This window comes from Ahaetulla prasina, chromosome 6 (assembly GCF_028640845.1).
Source record: "Ahaetulla prasina isolate Xishuangbanna chromosome 6, ASM2864084v1, whole genome shotgun sequence".
Lineage (NCBI taxonomy): Eukaryota > Metazoa > Chordata > Lepidosauria > Squamata > Colubridae > Ahaetulla > Ahaetulla prasina.
The window spans coordinates 31,824,519-31,843,675 of NC_080544.1; the positions used below are offsets into that span (position 1 = coordinate 31,824,519).

Here is a 19,157-nt window from a genome sequence, read left to right on the forward strand (position 1 = left end):
GGATTATGATAGTTTTTGTGCATGCAGTTAAAGAAGTAAGCATCAAATTAGTATAGCACCATTCAGAAAAGTACAGGTGGAACACTTAGATATTAAGATAGTCCTTTTTTCCCCTATGTGATCTGAGAGAAGAAATAGATATGTGCTAACCACAAGGTTTGGAAGAACCAGGGAAAGAAAATTGGTTTGGAAGAACCAATTTTTCACTCAATATGGGTGGGGGAAAAATACAACATGCTGCTCCCATTCATTTGTTTGGGCACATAGTAAAATATATGCTCGATATGTGTCAGTATGCTGCATGTGAATTTTGTTGGCAGGATGCAGGCAACAATTGGTTGGGTTGCAAGGTTGCCAGTACCTTGGTTTTTTTTTATTATTTATTTATTTATTTATTTATTTATTTATTTATTTATTTATTTATTTATTTATTTAGTTATTTATTTTGTCAAGCATGTATGAGAGGATAAGGATAAGTATAAACATAACATATAAACATATAAGTATAAACAAGTATAGACATAAGAAATGAGTACGAATAAATAGGAACAGTAGGACAGGGACGGTAGGCACACTGGTGTGCTTATGCATGCCCCCTTACAGACCTCTTAGGAATGGGGTGAGGTCCACGGTAGACAGTTTAAGGTTAAAGTTATGGGGGTTTGAGAATGTAACAGAATCTGGTAGTGCATTCCAGCATTGACCACTCTGTTGCTGAAGTTGTATTTTCTACAATCTCGTTTGGAGCGGTTTACTATGAGTTTGTATCTATTGTTTGCCTGTGTATTATTGCGGTTGAAGCTGAAATAGTCATTGACAGGTAGGATGTTGTAGCAGTATTAAGTATGTTTGTGTATTAAGCTTAGGTCAGATTGTAGGTGGCGTAGTTCTAGTTGTCCAGGCCCAAAATTTCAAGTCTGGTGGCATAAGGTATTCTATTGTGAGAAAAAGAGTGGAATACTCTTCTCGTGAAATACCTCTGGACTCATTCAATTGTATTAATGTCTGTCATGCAGTGTGGATTCCAGCCAGATGAGCTGTATTCGAGAATTGGTCTGGCAAAGGTTTTGTATGCCCTGATTTGCAGTACAATGTTACCGGAGAAGAAGCTTCACAAAAACAGTTTAACAACTCTTAATGCTTTTTGGCAATGTTGTTACAGTGAGCTCTAGGACTTAGATCTTTTGAAATGAGTACCCCTAGGTCCTTGACAGATTGAGGGTCGTCTATGAGGTTGTATCCTCCCAGATTGTATTTGGTATTCTGATCTTTGTTGCCAATGTGTAAAACAGAGCATTTGTTGATTGAGATTTGGAGTTGCCATTTGTTCAACCATTCTGACACATAGTCTAGGTCGCTTTGAAGGGCAGCAGTATTGTTGATGGTGTTAAATAGTTTTGTCATCCTCAAAGAGGATGCAGTTGCTTATAATATAAGTTTGTAATATAAGTTTATAATATAAGCTTGTCAGTAATTTAACATCAAGAGCTAAGGTGAAGGGAGCAAGACAGGACAAATAGGCAATAAACATGTAGGGGGTTGTGACAGGAAATAGGGAGTGGGGATGACAGCTTGACAAAGACCAGAGCAGCATAGAATCAGTTTGTGCCAGCACTCAAGGCCATGCATACTGAGAATGGAATGTGGATTGCTCCAAACATCTCAGCGATTTTCAAAACACATAGACCATTTTCCATTGGCTGAAGATGAACTGGTCAAAGAGGGAAGGGCTGGGAAGAAAGGGAAAAAATTGTAACCTTTTGTGTAGGAAACTTTCGTTCTGACATAACTTTATTGCAACCAGCAACCTTTAGTAAAAGAGTCTATCATGTCACCTAAATGGAGTCGAGGGTCTCTCTTTCCTAAGGGATCTGACTGGGGCAGGTCTGACAAAAAGTTTTCAAGAAAAACCAAGTCCCATTGCCTTTTGAAAAAAGCACCTTGGGGATATTGCCAAATTAGAATTTCACGTGACTGAAACCAGTATTCCTTCTGGTGAGCACTGTGAGGAGGATGTGTGATACCATGGTTTGATAACTGGAGTGCTATGGATTTGTCAATCAAATTTCCAATCTTCTTTTTCCAGGTACTCCCAACTTCCCATAAATTGATGTGACCAGTTAATACCCAGAACTCATTAATCCACAGTCATTTATCCATTTCTCTATACAATCCAAGTTTCCCTGATCATTCTGGCAGCTTCACAAGGAATTATATTTTGCCTTCCTTTCCATCAGCCCTCATTATCTGAATTTAATTTTAAGGGAAACACTGTTTTACCAACAATTCCATTAGGTATTCCTCCCTTGTTGATGTTGTTCAAAAGGATCACCCACTGAGAACATTCTCGCAGGCAATTCAGGTGTATATGGACAGAGAAGCGGCTGTTCAGGATGTCCGGCTGACATTGTGGCAATATCACATCACAGAGAACGGGTGTCCATGTTCCCTGTGCTGAGTTCTCCCTGTGGGCTTCAAGAGGAGCCAAAGCCACCTTCTAGGGGTGGCAAAGCTAAGGAAGGGTGCCCTGAGAGGCGCGGGAGAGATTGCAACTCTCCTGCTGAACCATGGGCTTTTTCCCCTCTATGCTATGGCGAGGAGAAGAGGCAGCCTAAAGTTGGCTGCCACGAAGCTGGAACCTCCAAGAAACACCTAAGAACTGGAACAGAGTCAGTGAACAGTGTCTGGAGCTGCGTGAGAAGAAATGGAGGAAGAAGAAGACAAAGCAGAGACAACAATGAAAATAATAGTGATTGATGAATTAAATCATGGGGAAAATATATTAAGAGAGTTGGAAGATACTTTTGAAAGGAAGATAGGGGCCTGGGCAGAAATTTTGGAAACTAGGCAGCGGAAGAGGGTAGAGGTGGGAGAAATACCTAGATTGAACAGCCAAGAAACAGATGCAGACAGAGATAAAGATCCAAGAGAGGCATATGGGAGGCAAGCAAAACAAAACAAAACAAAAAAAGGCATAGGAATTAAAGTATTGAAGCGTGCAAGAGATGATGGATAGATGATTTCTCTTTTTTGTTCTAGTTTGCTTTTCCTTTTCTCTCTCTTTCTTTTCTTTTTTTAGGTAGGTGACATGATTAGAAGTTAGGTAGGATAGAAAGAAAATGTCTTTTAATAAAGGGTGACATGATTAAAAGTTAGAATAAGAGATAGAAATAAGAGAAGGGGGAATATTAGTGTATACACTTTGTGTAATAAAATAAAAGCAATAACAAGAGAGAACATGGAATAATTGAATAATGACAGATTGCAGCTTAATATAAATGTAGATCATTATTAGAAATATATAAGTTGATTGAATGTAATAACTATGATTAATTCTATTAGTTTTATTTGTATTATAATGTATGATACCTATGTGCCACACTGTTCATGCATTGATATATTTGTTTAAAAAAATAAAAAACTTTATATATATAAAAAGAATCAGTTTTATTTAAAACTCAACCCCAAAAGAATATCCAGGAAAAGAGAGACTCACTGCTATTTTTAAAGCAGCAATTTAACATTTTAACAAATTGAAGGAAAAAGAATCAAAGGGAAAAGGCAAAAACCTTTAAAAATACAGAAAAATGGATTTCTTATTTATTTTATTTTATTTATTTATTTTATTTGATTTTTATACCGCCCTTCTCCCGAAGGACTCAGGGCGGTGTACAGGCAAGATAAAACCAGCAATACAAATATACAAGTTACAATATCATTTAAAAAACTTATTTAAAATTAGCCTGAAATTAAATTACCATAAACTAAAAACCCCGTTTAAAAATTAATAAAATTTCCCATTAAAAATCCAATTTAGGCCAGCCCCGCGCGAATAAAGAGATGTGTCTTTAGTTCGCGACGGAATGTCCGAAGGTCAGGTATTTGACGTAGACCTGGGGGAAGCTCGTTCCAGAGTGTGGGAGCCCCCACAGAGAAGGCCCTTCCCCTGGGGGCCGCCAGCCGACATTGTTTGGCGGACGGCACCCTGAGAAGTCCCTCTCTATGGGAGCGTACGGGTCGGTGGGAGGCATGTGGTAACAGCAGGCGGTCCCGTAAGTACCCAGGTCTAAATTGGACAGGCACTGTTTTGGATAGGCATTTCAAATGCTGGAACTATTTACTTAAAAACTAAGATCATCTTTGTATTTTGAATTGTTAGGATTAAAATTGGATAAAACTAGTTGATATTGAAATTTGACTTAAGAGTGCCACTTGCTGACAAAAGGAAGGCATAACACATCCCCAAAATCCTGGAAATATTTGGCTATTGGAGATTTAAATGTGAGAATAAGAAAGACATTATTATTAAAGTAACCCCTAAGGGCTACAACACAAGAGTTCATTTATATATGGACTTATGAAGGTTCTGGAAAAAAAATTGGGACTATCCAGAGGAACTCATCGATTAGCTTTGGGCTATAAAGATTCATGAATATTGAATGTTTTGAGAAGTGCCTTTAGGTTTGAATATGCACAATTTTTTGATTATTGGTCAAAAGAGAGACAAAATAAAACTAAATGAGATGCTCCATCAGCAAGAAATGAGCGGAATTTGGGAAGAAATGGCGTCGATAACTCAAAATATTAAGGGTACTTGGACAAGAGGCTACAAGAAGATTATGAATAAAAGGCAAAGCATAGATGGAGAGCTGGAAAACATGATACAAAGGACAAGGAGTGACCAAGTTGCCCAGGAAGAGGAGGAGTCAATTAAAAGAATGGATGAAAAAACAGAACAGATAAACCAACAAATAAAATGAGATGACAAGAAGGAGATAACAACAAAAATAATAATGACTGATGAAACAAGCAAGGTGAGAGTATTTTAAGGGAATTAAAAAAGGAACAGGAGTTGCAGGAAGACTTTTTTGGAAAACAGATAGGGGCAAGAGTAGATATTTTGAAAATTAGACAATGGAAAAGGGCAGAGAAGGGAGAAATGCAGGGATGAAATGTAAAATTTGTTACTACTGGTTCTGTGAGCATGGCTTGGTGGGGGGGGTAATGTGACTGGGTGGGCGTGGCCAATTTTTTTTCTTTTAAAAGCATGTTTTCTACAACCTCTTCAGCTGAAGAGGTTGTTAAAAAAATGCTTTTAAAAGCCTCTGATGATCAGACAACTCAGCTGGGATCACCAGAGGAGCCTTTTAAAGCTTTTAAAGGGTCCTGATGGTCCCAGCTGAGTTGCCTGATCGCCAGAACCTTTTAAAAGCATCTTTTTACAATCGGTTCGGCCGAAGAGGTTGTAGAAAAAATGCTTTTAAAGGGCTCTGATGATCCCAGCTGAGCTGCACAATCATCAGAGGCTCTTTTTTTACTTATAAAAGCATTTTTTCTGCTGAAGAAAAAATGCTTTTAAACATAAAAAAACCCAAACCTCTGATGATCGCGTGGCTCAGCTGGGCATGTGGGGGGCAGGGATTTTTGCTACCAGTTCTCCGAACCACCCATCGCCATCGCTACCAGATTGGGCAATCTGGTCCGAACCGGGAGCATTTCACCCTGGAGAAATGTTTACAATGATTGGCCAAGATGTGGAAGCAGATAGAGATAAAGATCCAAGAGAGGAATATGGGAGGCAAGCTAAGAAACAAACAATTAAAGCTTTAAAGCAGGCAAGAGACGATGGATAGAAAGGGAATATTTTTAGATATAATAGTGGCATAATTAAAAGTTAGAGTAGGGATGGAAACTAGAGAGAGGGGGATTAATGGAATATACATTTTATATAACAAGATGAAGTAGTAAGAAGAGGGAAAATTAGAACTTGAACGATGGTATTATTAAGCATGCTTGAATAATATGGTGATTGGCATAAAAATAACATATTGAAATATTGAATAACTAAATAATGGAAAATTATAACAACATAAATATATGTATTATTATTAGAACCATATAAACCTGCTAAATATAACAAATATGTTATATTTTATATAACATAGCTTTGCTGGCTTGGGAATTCTGGGAGTTGAAGTCCTCCAGGCTTAAAGTTGCCAAGGTTGGAGACCCCTGTTCCAGAGAGATGATAGAAGGGCTAGAAAATTAATAAATCTCCTACTAGTTAAATTCATTTAAATGAATCTACACACTGAATTTGTTTTCCCATTCAAAAATATTGGTGCCTTCTTTCAATAAAATAGTGAATGAAAACAGATCTCTGTGAGTGTCACTCGCCTACTTAAATTGCAATCGACCTCTCCCTGTATTAGCTCTGCTTTAAAACAGTGCTTTTTTAAAGCCCTTCTTTCTGATCTAGTAATAGCCCTAATTCTGATCACATGGCATGTCCTCTCCTTTGAACACCTTGGCTGCTGCTTTGTGTGGCTGTTTTTGACTGGGTTGATGGTCTCATATACACTACACAAAATTGATAATTAAATTTTTGGTTATCTGGCAATTCAACTAATGATGGCCAGTTACATCAATGAACTGTCTTTGTCCTAGGTTTTCCCACCCCTTCTACAAATTTATAGTTCTTCTTAGGCCCTATATTTTTCGGTGGACACTCTTTCAGTTTCTACCCAGGCTGGATGAAAATATTGCTCTCATCACCACCACCTCCCATTATATTGCATAGGCTTCAGTTTCTCCTGAAACCTCTTTTTTCTATAATTTACAGTCTGCTTTTATGTTTAGATGGTGGAGGGTGCTTAAAGACTTTGGATTTTGTGTAACTCACTCCCCTCTCCTGATGGTGCAGTGGTTAAAGTGCAGTATTGCAGGCAACCTCTACTCATAACCTGTTGTTCGATCCTGACAGGGCTTGAGGTTGGCTCAAACCTTCCATCCTTCTGAGGTTGGTAAAACGGGGACCCAGATTATTGGGGCAATATGCAAATAATGCTTCTACATTATAAACCATCCAGAAAGTGCTGTAAAGTGCTATGGGCCGTGTATAAGCCTAAATGCTATTACTATTGCTCTTTCTTCATGAGGTTAAAAAGGAGGAAAGGTATTTTTCATAATACAGTTGCTACACCCTTGACTTGAATACTCCAGCTATGAAGTATCTTACCTCTCAGCGATATTACCAACAATCTTTCTTTTTTAAAAAAATATTTTTTATTAAAAATATTTTTTAAAAAAGACAAAAACAAAAAAGAAATATTGACACTTTCTTCTTTTCTACAGTTTTGCATCGGTGATCAATACTTATACATTTTCTCTCTCTTATCCTAATGTATCTTTTATGCATATATTTCTAATATATCATATATATATCACTATAATATATTATATTATTCTAATTATTTTATTTACATATATACTTAGATATACATGTGTACCCAATTACCAACAATCTTTCTATCCCTCCTTAGATTATCCTTAGATTATCAGCCTTCCAGTATAATCAGCAATCTAAATTAAGACTAATGAGAGTTGTCACAATGCCATTAATAATTGTGTTAAAGATATTCACATAATATTCCACCAATTAAACACCATCTAAATTGCAGCAAGGGTGATGGGACAGCCTCAATTTCAATAACATGTTTTTCCACAATACAGAGTCAGCTAATAAAAACACACATGCTCCTCATCACCATTACTTGACTCAAAAGCTTCTGTAAAGCTTTTGACGCAGTGGTACATGACAAACTTCTCCTAAAATTAAAATCCTATGGCATCTCCGGACCACTCCATAATTGGATAACAGCGTTCCTATCAAATCAACAACAAATGGTCAAAATTGACAATGCCCTATCAAATCCTGCTCCCGTCAATAGCAGTGTTCCCCAAGGAAGCGTCCTAGGGCTAACAATCTTCATATTATACATTAATGACCTCTGTGACCATATTATGAGTAACTGCGTTCTCTTCGCTGATGATGTTAAACTATTTAACACTACCAACAATGCGGCTATCCTTCAAAAAGACCTTGACTTTGTATCTGAATGGTCAAAAATTTGGCAACTTCAAATCTCAACCAGTAAATGCTCTGTTTTACACATTGGTAAAAACAATCAAAACATTAAATACAAGCTTGATGATCATTACCTTGTAGATGACCCTCACCCCCTAAAAGACCTTGGAATTTTCATAGCAAATGATTTAAATGCTAAAGCCCACTGCAACTACATTGCAAAAAAGGCTTTAAGAGTTGTAAACTTAATCTTGCGAAGCTTCTTCTCCAGAAATATTACATTACTAACCACAGCATACAAAACATTCGCTAGACCAATTCTTGAATACAGCTCATCTGTCTGGAACCCATACTACATCTCAGACATCAATACAATTGAAAATGTCCAGAAATATTTTACAAGAAGAATTCTCCACTCCTCTGAATACAACAAAATACCTTATACCACTAGACTTGAAATTCTGGGTTTAGAAAACTTAGAACTCCGCCGCCTTCGACAGGATCTGTGCTTAACTCATAGAATCATCTATTGCAATGTCCTTCCTATTGAAGACTTCTTCAGCTTTTTCAATAGGATTGAAAAATTTACAGTTTAAATGGGAGTCATAAAAATAATGTCATGGAATGTGAAGGGTACAGGGAATCAGATTAAAAGAAGAAGATTGGAATTTAAGATTAAAAGAGATTTACCAGATATTTTATTTTTACAAGAAACCCATCAGAAATCTGAAGATTCAAATAGAATATATATAAAAGGTATGCAAATATATGAAAAAGCATTTGGAACTTCAAAAGCCAGAGGAGTTGCAACATTGATATCAGATAGGGTGTATTTTGAAAAACATCAGGTAATTTTGGATGAGGATGGAAGATATGTAATAATTGTGGGAAATCTTAATGAGGAAAAAGTGACACTTGTTAATTTATATTTACTGAATGAGAAACAAAGAGAATTTCTTGAAAAAATAACAAAAATTTTGGAGAATGAAAGTGTAGGGAAAGTAATTGTGGCTGGGGATTTTAATTTAATCAGAGATAAAATAGACAGTACTAACCCCACTTGTTGTGGAGGAGCAAATAAAATGGGGATTTTAAATACGTGGATGCTCCGAAACAGCGTAGTGGATGTGTGGAGAGAGGTCAAAGGAATGGAAAGAGTATATACTTTTTTTTCTAAGGTATATAATACATATTCTAGAATTGATTATATTTTTCTTTCTAAAGATTTGTTGAATAACGTGGATAAGGTAGATGTGGGAATTTTTAAAGATTCAGATCATGCAGAAGTTATGGTGGATTTAGATTTTAATTTTGAGAAAAAAAGAAGTTATTGGAGATATGAGGACAAACTGTATAAAAATGAAAAGGATAAAAAATGGATACTTAAAAAATTGGAGGAAAGTTGGAGACTAAATGATAATGGGAGGTTAAATTTGAAATTGTTTGGGATGCGATGAAAGCGGTGTTTAGAGGAGAGTATTAAATTATCAAGTAGGAAATATAAAAATTATAAAATTAAAATGGAAAGAGATAAAAATCAGATTAAAGAATTGGAAAATCAATTTTGCTTACTAAAGAAAAAAATTCTTCAGGAGCTTAATATGTTAAGAAATAAAATGATAGAAGAGGATACAGAGTTGGTAAAAGAAATTTGAGATATTTAAATAGGAATTTTTGAATTTAGTAATAGAAACTCTAAGTTATTGGCAAAGATGGCGAAAAATAAAAGAGAGAAGAGAGAAATTGGAGCTTTGATAGATGAAAAGGTATAAGATGTTATAAAATTAGAGAAATGTGAAGTGGTTAGAAATTTTTCAGAATCTATATTCAAAGAAACCAGTTAATCGGGAAAATTGCAAAGTTATTTAGAAAATATGTGGTGAAAATTGATCAAACATATAAGGAATTGATGGAAGAAGATATAACACAAGATGAGATTAATGGAGTTATACAAAAAATAAAATTAGGGAAAGCTCCAGGTGAGGATGGATTACCTGCTGAGTTTTATAAAGAATTTAAAGAATTAATAATACCAAGATTGCAAAATTATTTAATGGAATATTACATGGTGGAGAAGTACCTTCGTCATGGAATAGAACGGTGATATCCCTAATTCCTAAGCCAGATAAAGATTTAGAAAGGATTGAGTCCTATCGGCCCATTTCTTTAATTAATCAGGATGCAAAGATATTTACTGCTATTATAAGTAATAGATTAAATAGATTTATAGATAGATATATAAGTTACAACCAAGTAGGTTTTGTGAAGGGTAGATACATGAGTGATATTGTTAGAAGAGTATTAAATATTATAGATGTAGCTGAACATAATGGTGATAAAATCGGTATAGTATCATTGGACATTTTTAAAGCTTTTGATTCCGTACAATGGGAAACTATTAAAGTAATTGTGGAGGCCTTAGGCTTTGGTAATAAGTTTATACATGTTATTTCAAAATTGTATCAAAGAGCAGTGCAAGAGTGAAGGTGAATGGAATATTAACTGAAGAGATAAAATTAGAAGCAGGTACGAGACAAGGATGTCCCTTGTCCCCAACATTATTTTTATTGGCTATGGAAATATTGACAAAATGATAGAAAAAGATGAAGAATTAGAAGGATATAAGGGGTATAAGATAAATTTGTATGCGGATGATACTTTAATTATTTTGAAAAATATAGAGAAAGACCTGAAAAAGATATATAAGCATTTGAAAGAATTTGAGGAAATGACAGGTCTGAAAGTAAATTGGTCAAAATCAGAATTATTGATGGATAGTAATGGTAATGAGCGCGAGAATATGCAAGAGCAATTTGGGATAAGGATTAAAAATACATTGAAATATTTGGGTATAGTGCTTTCACTCAAGGTTAAAGAATTGAAAAAACTTAATTATGATGTGGTGATGAATGAAATTGAGAAGAAGATAGATAAATATAAAATGTTAAAGTTGTCTTGGTTTGGTAGAATTGCAATGTGTAAGATGATGTTGCTGCCCAAGTTTAACTTTTTATTCGAGATGCTACCGTTAAATTTGACAGAGAAAGATATTGAAGGATATCAGAAAAAATTGGACAAATTTTGCAATGGTGGGAAAAGACCTAGATTAGTGAAGAAAATGTGGTATCAAAATCAAAAGGAAGGTGGATTAGGAATCCCCAAATTATTTAATTATTACTGTGCATATGGTATCCGGATAGTGGTAAAAATATTTAAAGGTGAAGATAATCATTGGAGAGACTTAGAGTTAAGGGATATAGAGAAATTTGGATTAAGGTGGTTTTTAGATAAAGCAAACTTAAAATGTGTAATTAGAAGTTATTGGTTAAAGGGATTAAGTAAAATGTGGAATAAATTTGTTAAAATTTTAATTCCGGATATAATCTTTTTGGGGAAGACAATTGGAAATTGGCCGATTAAAAATAATATAAGACGTAATGAAGTGATTAAAGATGAAAATATAGAAACTATTAGAGATTGGTTAAAAGTTTTAGAAAATGAAAGGAGGAATAAAGAAATTATTGAAAAATTAGGGTTAAGCTGGTTTGAAAAAATACAGATAGAAAAATGGACAAAAAAATTAAGGGAAAACTATTCGATAAATAGATGTGAAACTGAATTTGAATATTTAGTATCTCGGATTATGAAAGATGAAATTGGGCTAAAGGGACTCGTTAGTAGGGTTTATAAGATTATAAACTCTGATGAAAAATTACAAAGAGTGATGAGGACAAATTGGGAAAAAGATCTTAATATTGAAATACCAGAGTCAGATTGGAATGTGAATTGGAATAGTAGAATTATGAGAACTTTATCTATAAGGATTAAAGAGCATAATTATAAAGTTGTTTGAAATGGTATTTGACTCCAGTAAGATTGTCACAAATGGATAAAAATTAGTAAAAATGTTGGAGATGTGAGATGGAATTGGGGACTTATGAACATATGTGGTATAAATGTGATAAGGTTAAAAAGTTTTGGCAACAATTGGAGAAAATGATATTTGAAATGATGGGGAAAGTAATAATATTGAGAGTGGAAACTATATTATTGTTGGTAATTAAGGAAATAGAATTAACAAAATATGAAAAAGAATTGATTAGAATTATGATTATAATAGGTAGAATTATAATAGCTAGATATTGGAAACTAGATGTGATTTTTAGAATAGAAGAGTGGAATTCTGAAATGTGGAAATTAGCTTTAAATGATAAAATGACATGTGATATTAAAATTAGAAGTGGTGTGTATAAAGAAGATATTTTCTGGAAGACTTGGAAACCATTTGTGGACTATGCGCTTGGAACATTGGACGCTTCGGTACCTGTACCTCGAGAACGTGGATTTTGGCAATCATGAGGATATATCCGAAGACCCAAATCTTCCTTTTTTTTTTTTTTATGTATAGCACAAGGGTGGAAAATGTATTTTCTTTTTTTGTTTGTTTGTTTGTAACGTTAATAAAAAAAAAATTTAAAAAAATTAAAAAAAAAAGAAAGCAAAAAAAAATTGCTATATGATTCATATTTTAATACAATTTTTTTTGAAAATGGAGATAAAAATGAAACCAGAATTTTTCCTTTTGGGTTTAACGGAAAAAGAACTAGAGAAAAAAAATTAGAACTTACCGTATTTTTTGGACTATACGATGCACTTTTTTGTCTCCCAAAAGGGAGCAAAAATGTCTGTGTGTCTTATAGACCGAATATTGTCGAAGCCCCGTCCACCCGCCAGCCATTTTTTTTTTGGTCTCCACCTGTCCTTTTTCAGGCTTTTTTCTGGCTTATTTTGAGGCCTTTTTTGGCCTATTTGGGGGGCTTTTTTGACCCATTTTCAGGCTTTTCTCAGTCTGTTTTGAAGCTTTTGGGCCTGTTTTGAGGCTTTTTCAGCCCATTTGGGGCTTTTGACCTGTTTTGAGGCTTTTTGGCCCATTTGGGGCTTTTTAGCCCATTTTTGAGGCTTTTAAATTGCCTGAAAAAAACTCAAAAATGGGCCAAAAAAATCCTTGAAAATATGCCAAAAAAGCCTCAAAAATGGCTCTTAAAAAGCTTCAAAAACGTTCCCCCAAAAGCCTCAAAATGGGCCAAAAAAAGGCCCAAAAATGGGACCAAAAAAACTCCAAAACAGCCAAAAAAAAAAGCCTCGAAATGGCCCACAAAAGCCTTGAGATTGGGTTGAAAAAAGCCTTGAAAACAGGCGGAAAAAAGCCTTCATAATGGGCCAAATGGGCCCTGGAAACAGGCCAAAAAAAGACTGAAAAAGGCCACAAAAAAGGTAGGCCTAAAACTCTTCTTGTTGTTTTCCTCTTCTAAATTTAGGTGCATCTTATAGTCTGAAAAATATGGTAGTTACCATATATGTTGACAGCAGCAGGATTATTGTATGCACAATAATGAAAGGACACTTGGATTCCTACCATGGATGAATGGTTGCAGAAATTGATAGAGTTGGTTGAAATGGCAAAATTGACCACTTTGATTAAAGGAAAGAACATAAGTATTCTGTTTCCACATGGAGACCGCTTCTGAACTTTGTGCTTGATGTGGGAAAGAGTAAAACTCTGACTTCGGGTTTTACAGATTAGACTGATAGATCTTTATAGAAATGACTTGTTCGTACTATTATGGAAAAGCAAAAAGTTGTGATTTGATTGATGTTAATGCCTTATTTTACTGTAACAGAGAGAGTCAGAAGTCAATGCTTCTTTTACTTTTCTTCTTCCCCCCCATCTTTCCCTCACTTTTCTTCCCCCTTCTCCCCACCCCCCACTGCTTTTCTATTTACTTTTGTATTTTACAATACTTTATAACTCAGTAAAAAATGTTAAGAACAACAACGAAAGATTATGGAACGCAACTATCTTCGGCAAAATCTACATTATTAAAATTCAACAGTTGAGAATCCGAAGGAGAGCTGAGCAGATGGCCTCAACTACTTTTGTTTGGATGGAAAATTCATCCTAGGGTCCTTTTTCATATTGTTTAATTCAAAATGGAGGTACAATAGGTGAAACAGGCAACGTGGGAACATGAGAAAAAGATAGATAAAAATCCTAACCAGTAGGTTCTCTGTTGCTTAATCTTGATACAGATCCTTGGCTACCTACTTGTTTAATCCACTGCTGAAGTGAGCTTAATTACTTTACAGCACTCATTCAGATGGAAGCCATATTCTAATTGGTGTTGACTTGCTCCCATTCTCTTTAGAAGTAAAATTCTGCTCAATGGGCTGTTTCTCGTTAAGGCAACAGATAGCAGAAGATATTTCAGGGTAACTGGTGCTTTGTACTTTCAGGAAGATCATGTTTGTAAAAAGTTAATCAAAGACTGAATTTCTTCCTATAGGATGAAGATGAGGAGTTTCATCATAATGGCTTATTTATGCCATGGAATGCTCAGCTTGGAAGAACTGGAAACTTCAGAAAGACTTGACACTAACTATAATGTGGACCCGGAGTGTTTTATGAATATTGTACGTTAAATCCATTTTGACTGTTTTATTTTGACAGGTGAAGCCAGATACATAAAGGAAATGCAAAAGAGGGATCATTGCCAAATCTATAGCCTTCGAAGGATTATTTATTATATTTACTCCAGTATGATGTAGAAATGTTTAATGCTAAATGCTATTTTATACAATATAAAAACCACCAAATAATGAGAGTAAACTCAAGAACATTTTTAAATATTTAATTTAGTTTTTTCTATCCAACCTGTATTTTTCTAAATAACTCCTTCTTCCTCTTATTTTCTCCATAACAACTACTCTTTGAGATGAGTTGGGCTGAGAGAGTAACTGAGATTGATGTCACCCTGATATGCTGATGTCTCAAGTATATGTAATTTAAAATTCTTTGCACAATCTTTATCCCTCGATCTTTATGATCAGATGATAAAGAAGAATTGCAAAAGAGGCTGCAGCAATGAGCTGGGTAGAACGGGATCTGCTGTGGGGAGGACCTGGCTGTCTTTTACTCTGTAAACATGAATTTAGAATACAGAAGAAAATTAGCCACATCGATTCTTTTCATCCCCACTTAATTTGCTTTCCTCATTTAGAATGAGCCTAAAATGGATCCCAAAGCCTGATGGAAATAATAGCTTTGAAAAATGTTTTAAGAAAGGTTTTATCATAAAAGAATTCTGAGAAGCAATTCCAGATGTTTCAATAGAGAAAGAGAGGAATCTTTCTACAAGTTCAGTGATTCTCAGCCTGTGGTCTGCAGACCCCTGGGGGGTTGTGATGTCGTCACAGGGAGTCAAAGAAGACTTAAGAAATGTTATGACTTAAATATTGAGTTAAGTCTTGGGGGTTCGTGGTCCTGGTCCATGGCCAAAGAAGGTGTTTAAAGGAGGTCCATGAGAAAGAAAAGGTTGAGAACCACTGGGTTAGGTGAAATTTGAACATTAGGTAATATGGAGGGTATAGAATAGTCCTTTGCAATGCCCCCCAAAATTAATTAAAAAAGCAATCTGGGTTTAGCATAGGCTTGGCATTAGAAATACTGATCTTTAAATATCAACAGTGCAATATTTTATATGCATAAGCAAACAAGATATGTAATAATAGACACAGGAAGCTTGCCTACACAATATTTTTTACAGAAATCTTTGGGAGTTAGAGAGGATGTCTAAATGTACTTAATTTTTTTCTGAAAGAAAAATACCCATATCAATTCCAGCACCACCATAATCCAGATCTGAAGTGCTAAACTCCTAATGAGGAGCCTTACAAATTAAATTGCTACCCGGTCTTACCACAAGACAACCATATAATTTCTATTTCACATTTTAAATTTTTACCGACTTGGTTCTGATAGTCCTTGAACCAGGGGTGAAATGCTCCCGGTTCTGACCGGATCTCGCGATCTGGTAGAGATCATGGCTGGTGGTTCGGCGATTTGGTAACGATCGCCGAACCACCAATGACACCCGCCACTTGGGTGTCATCACTTCCTGGTTTTAACCAGGAAGTAATGTGTTTTTTATCTTCTGCGCATGCGCAGAAGGTTTTGCATATGCGCAGGTCTGCATGCACTGCACGTGGCTTTCCAAGCCGGTAAGGAAGGTAAGTAGATTTCACCCCTGCCTTGAACTAAGCGTAGAGTAAGAGCTTTGCAGATGTTAAGCAATTCCATCTACACAAATCTGCATGGAAAGAAGAACTTGAAAATTAACTGCAGGGTTCTGTGCATTCTACATAGAAGTCAAAAGAAACACATATTGAAGGCTTTCGGGATTTTCAATTCTCCTAATGGGGAAAAAAAACACCCTTTCTTTTATTTTTGCCTATGTCATTCAAAATACTTCAAAAGTTTATCAATCTTCTTAAAACTTTTCATTCAATTGACTTTGGGGGTGGATCCTCAACAAATAAATAAATTGGATATGCTTCACCTTTTGAAGGTTTATATTTTTGGCAATCTCCTTTTTCGTTCCTGAGCTTTCTGCAATATTCGTCATCTTGTTTGCCCTTTTTTTGTTCAGAAAATATAAGTTCAGACACGTTTGCTCTGTTATCTTTTTTTCCATTTACAGAGTGAAATTATTAGTTTTCATAACTATCCAAGTGAGGAATATCATGTTGAAACAGAAGATGGATATATACTTACCGTTAACAGAATACCACACGGAAGGTACAATGGGGCAAATAAAGGTAAGACCATCCTCTGGGGGCCTCTGGGGGCTCAACAGACTAATGCAGTCTGTTATTAACACAGCTGCCTGCAATTACTGCAGGTTCAAGTCCCCACCAGGCCCAAGGTTGACTCAGCCTTACATTCTTTATAAGGTAGGTAAAATGAGGACCCAGATTGTTGGGGGCAATAAGTTGACCTTGTATATAATATACAAAATGGATGAAGACTATTGCTTAACATAGTGTAAGCCACTCTGAGTCTTTGGAGAAGGGCGGGGTATAAATGCAAAAAAATAAAATAAAAATCAAATGGCATCCAATAGCAGTGTGGTTTATGAAATGGCAAATAGGTTACCTTTGTGCTCCACACCTGGGAAGCCCCTTTTTCTCTTCAGATCTGAAGTGCAGCACCATTCTACTCCTGACGAATCCATATGACCTCATGCAAGATTCTTACAGAACATGGCTGAGAATACTTTTCAATGATTGAGGTGGAATGATCTATCTGTACCAAATGAAATGTGATAATTTCAGAATGAACCCCAACATTTGTATTGGGTGTTACAAGAAATTGTACTCTAAACTTCTCCTTTCAATAGGTTAGAAAAGGAGATAGTCAAAATGTCTTGAAGAACCTATAAGCTTAAGAGGCCAACTGACAAATCATGGCACCACATGTTGCAAGAAAGAAACCACCAAGAACAAAACTGCCCAATTACGAACCAAATTTTTTTAAAACGTTCAAAGGTAAATCCAATTTAAGAAGCATTGGGAACCTGCTTAGTAGTCCAATGCATAATTTAAATAGGTTGAGTCTTGAAAGATTAAGAAAAAATATATCCTTAATTTGAAGGTATATTGAGGCATCCTGTATATTGTACATCATGATACTGTTTATAAGACAACGGATAATCCAATAGGATAAACAGTCTAGTAAATTTCTTTTAAAGAAGAAGAGTTCTTCAACCTTTCTATATAAGAGTCTAGATTTGAAGATTATACCATGATACTGTTGAGAATATATCATAATATTGGAGACAAAGGAATGGAGTTGGATATGCTTAGAGTAGATCCATTGACTCAATAAAACCTCAGTTCCTAAATTCTATAGATTTAACCACATAATGATCACGCTTTCATTCCAGCCAGGGGTAACATATACTATTTCTAATAAGAGATTGTGACAATGTGTCAGAAATGTTGATTCTTTGCAAGTTTTATTTGCAACCAATACTTCAATTGTTTTGCAGTCTTCAATGAACTGGCTCATTAAACAAGCATCTCTTCTCATTTTACAGCTGCACGACCTGTTGTGTTTTTCGTACATAGCATCCTTGGAGATGGTTCCCACTGGATTTCTAACCAGCCCCACAACAGTTTCGGTTTCATATTAGCAGATAATGGTTATGATGTTTGGCTTGGAAATAGCAGAGGAAACACCTGGTCTTCAAATCATAAGACACTGAAGCCATGGCAGAAGGAATTCTGGAGCTTTAGGTAAGAAAATCTAAAAGGGATAATTATTAGCTTTAAAAGATAGAAGCAGGAGGCAGTTTGTTGCAGTGGTTAAAGAATCAGGCAGTGGTGGGCTTCAAATGTTTTTACTACCAGTTCTGTGGGTGTGGCTTGGTGGGCATGGCATGGTGGGCATGGCAGGGGAAGGATACTGTAAAATCTCCATTCCCTCTCCAGGGGAAGGTTACTGCAAAATCCCTATTTCTTCCCAATCAGCTGGGACTTGGGAGGCAGAGAATAGATGGAGGTGGGGCCAGTCAGAGGTGATATTTACCAGTTCTACGAACTACTCAAAATTTCCGCTACCAGTTCTCCAGAACTGGTCAGAACCTGCTGAAACCCACTTCTGGCATCAGGCTAGAAACTAGGAGACTATGAGTTCCAATTCTATCATAGGCACGAATGCCTGTGGCCCAGTGCAGGCAATGGCAAACCACTTCTGAAATCTTGCCATGTAAACTTCAGGGACTTATCATGGCAGTTGCCTGTAATTAAGAATGACTTGAAGAGACAAAAAAAAATTAATAAAATAAAATTAAAATAAAATAAAATATAAAGCAAAATAATAAAATATAGAACTAGGGATGAAATCTCTGGGGTTTCATTCTACTAAGCTTATTTCCATTCTTTCCTCAAAACAATATATAAACTCTCTTAGAGTCAAACAGTGTTGCCGGCCATGTGCTTCCAGAGAACACAAAGACCAGGTTCAGAAGAGAACACGAAGAGAAAGTTCTTTTAATGCGGCAATATCTAGTGATAAGTAATGTAAATGTATATTTGCTAAGTTATGCAATTGACCTATAAATGAATTTGCATATTTTAATCGTTTTAATTTTTTACTATTTAACATTATCTGGGAAAGATATAATGATGGAAGTCACTTTCAAATACTATTTATTTTCAATTGGGCAGGAAGAACAGTTCTCTGTTGTTTGCTTTTCCTGCTTTTAAAAAGGACCCTGAAACATTTCCTTATTAAACTTGCTCTGTCTGTAAGGTCAGCCATGAATTTTAGAGGTTATTAATCTGGAAGTACTAGTTCAACAAGTTCTGTAGCCTTGCATCCAATTATCTTCTCCTAAGATTTCCCAACAACCTGATCTTGATTTCCCGCTTCTAAAATCCTTCTTACACT

General features: G+C 35.6%; 1 protein-coding gene across 2 annotated transcripts in view; it reads left to right on the top strand.

The window, feature by feature from the left end:
- LOC131200921 (lysosomal acid lipase/cholesteryl ester hydrolase-like) overlaps positions 1-19,157 on the top strand; it is a 69,544-nt gene that overhangs the window by 32,302 nt on the left and 18,085 nt on the right. Inside the window, exons 1-4 of one of the 2 annotated variants that reach the window (XM_058188331.1) lie at positions 16,407-16,522; positions 17,104-17,251; positions 17,803-18,001; positions 18,678-18,782. In XM_058188331.1, coding sequence (XP_058044314.1) covers positions 17,170-17,251; positions 17,803-18,001; positions 18,678-18,782 — 386 coding nt within the window. In that variant the 5' untranslated portion in view covers positions 16,407-16,522; positions 17,104-17,169. Of the gene's footprint in view, positions 1-14,211; positions 14,339-16,404; positions 16,523-17,103; positions 17,252-17,802; positions 18,002-18,677; positions 18,783-19,157 lie in introns of those variants that run through there. The other variant, XM_058188330.1, reaches the window with a different exon arrangement.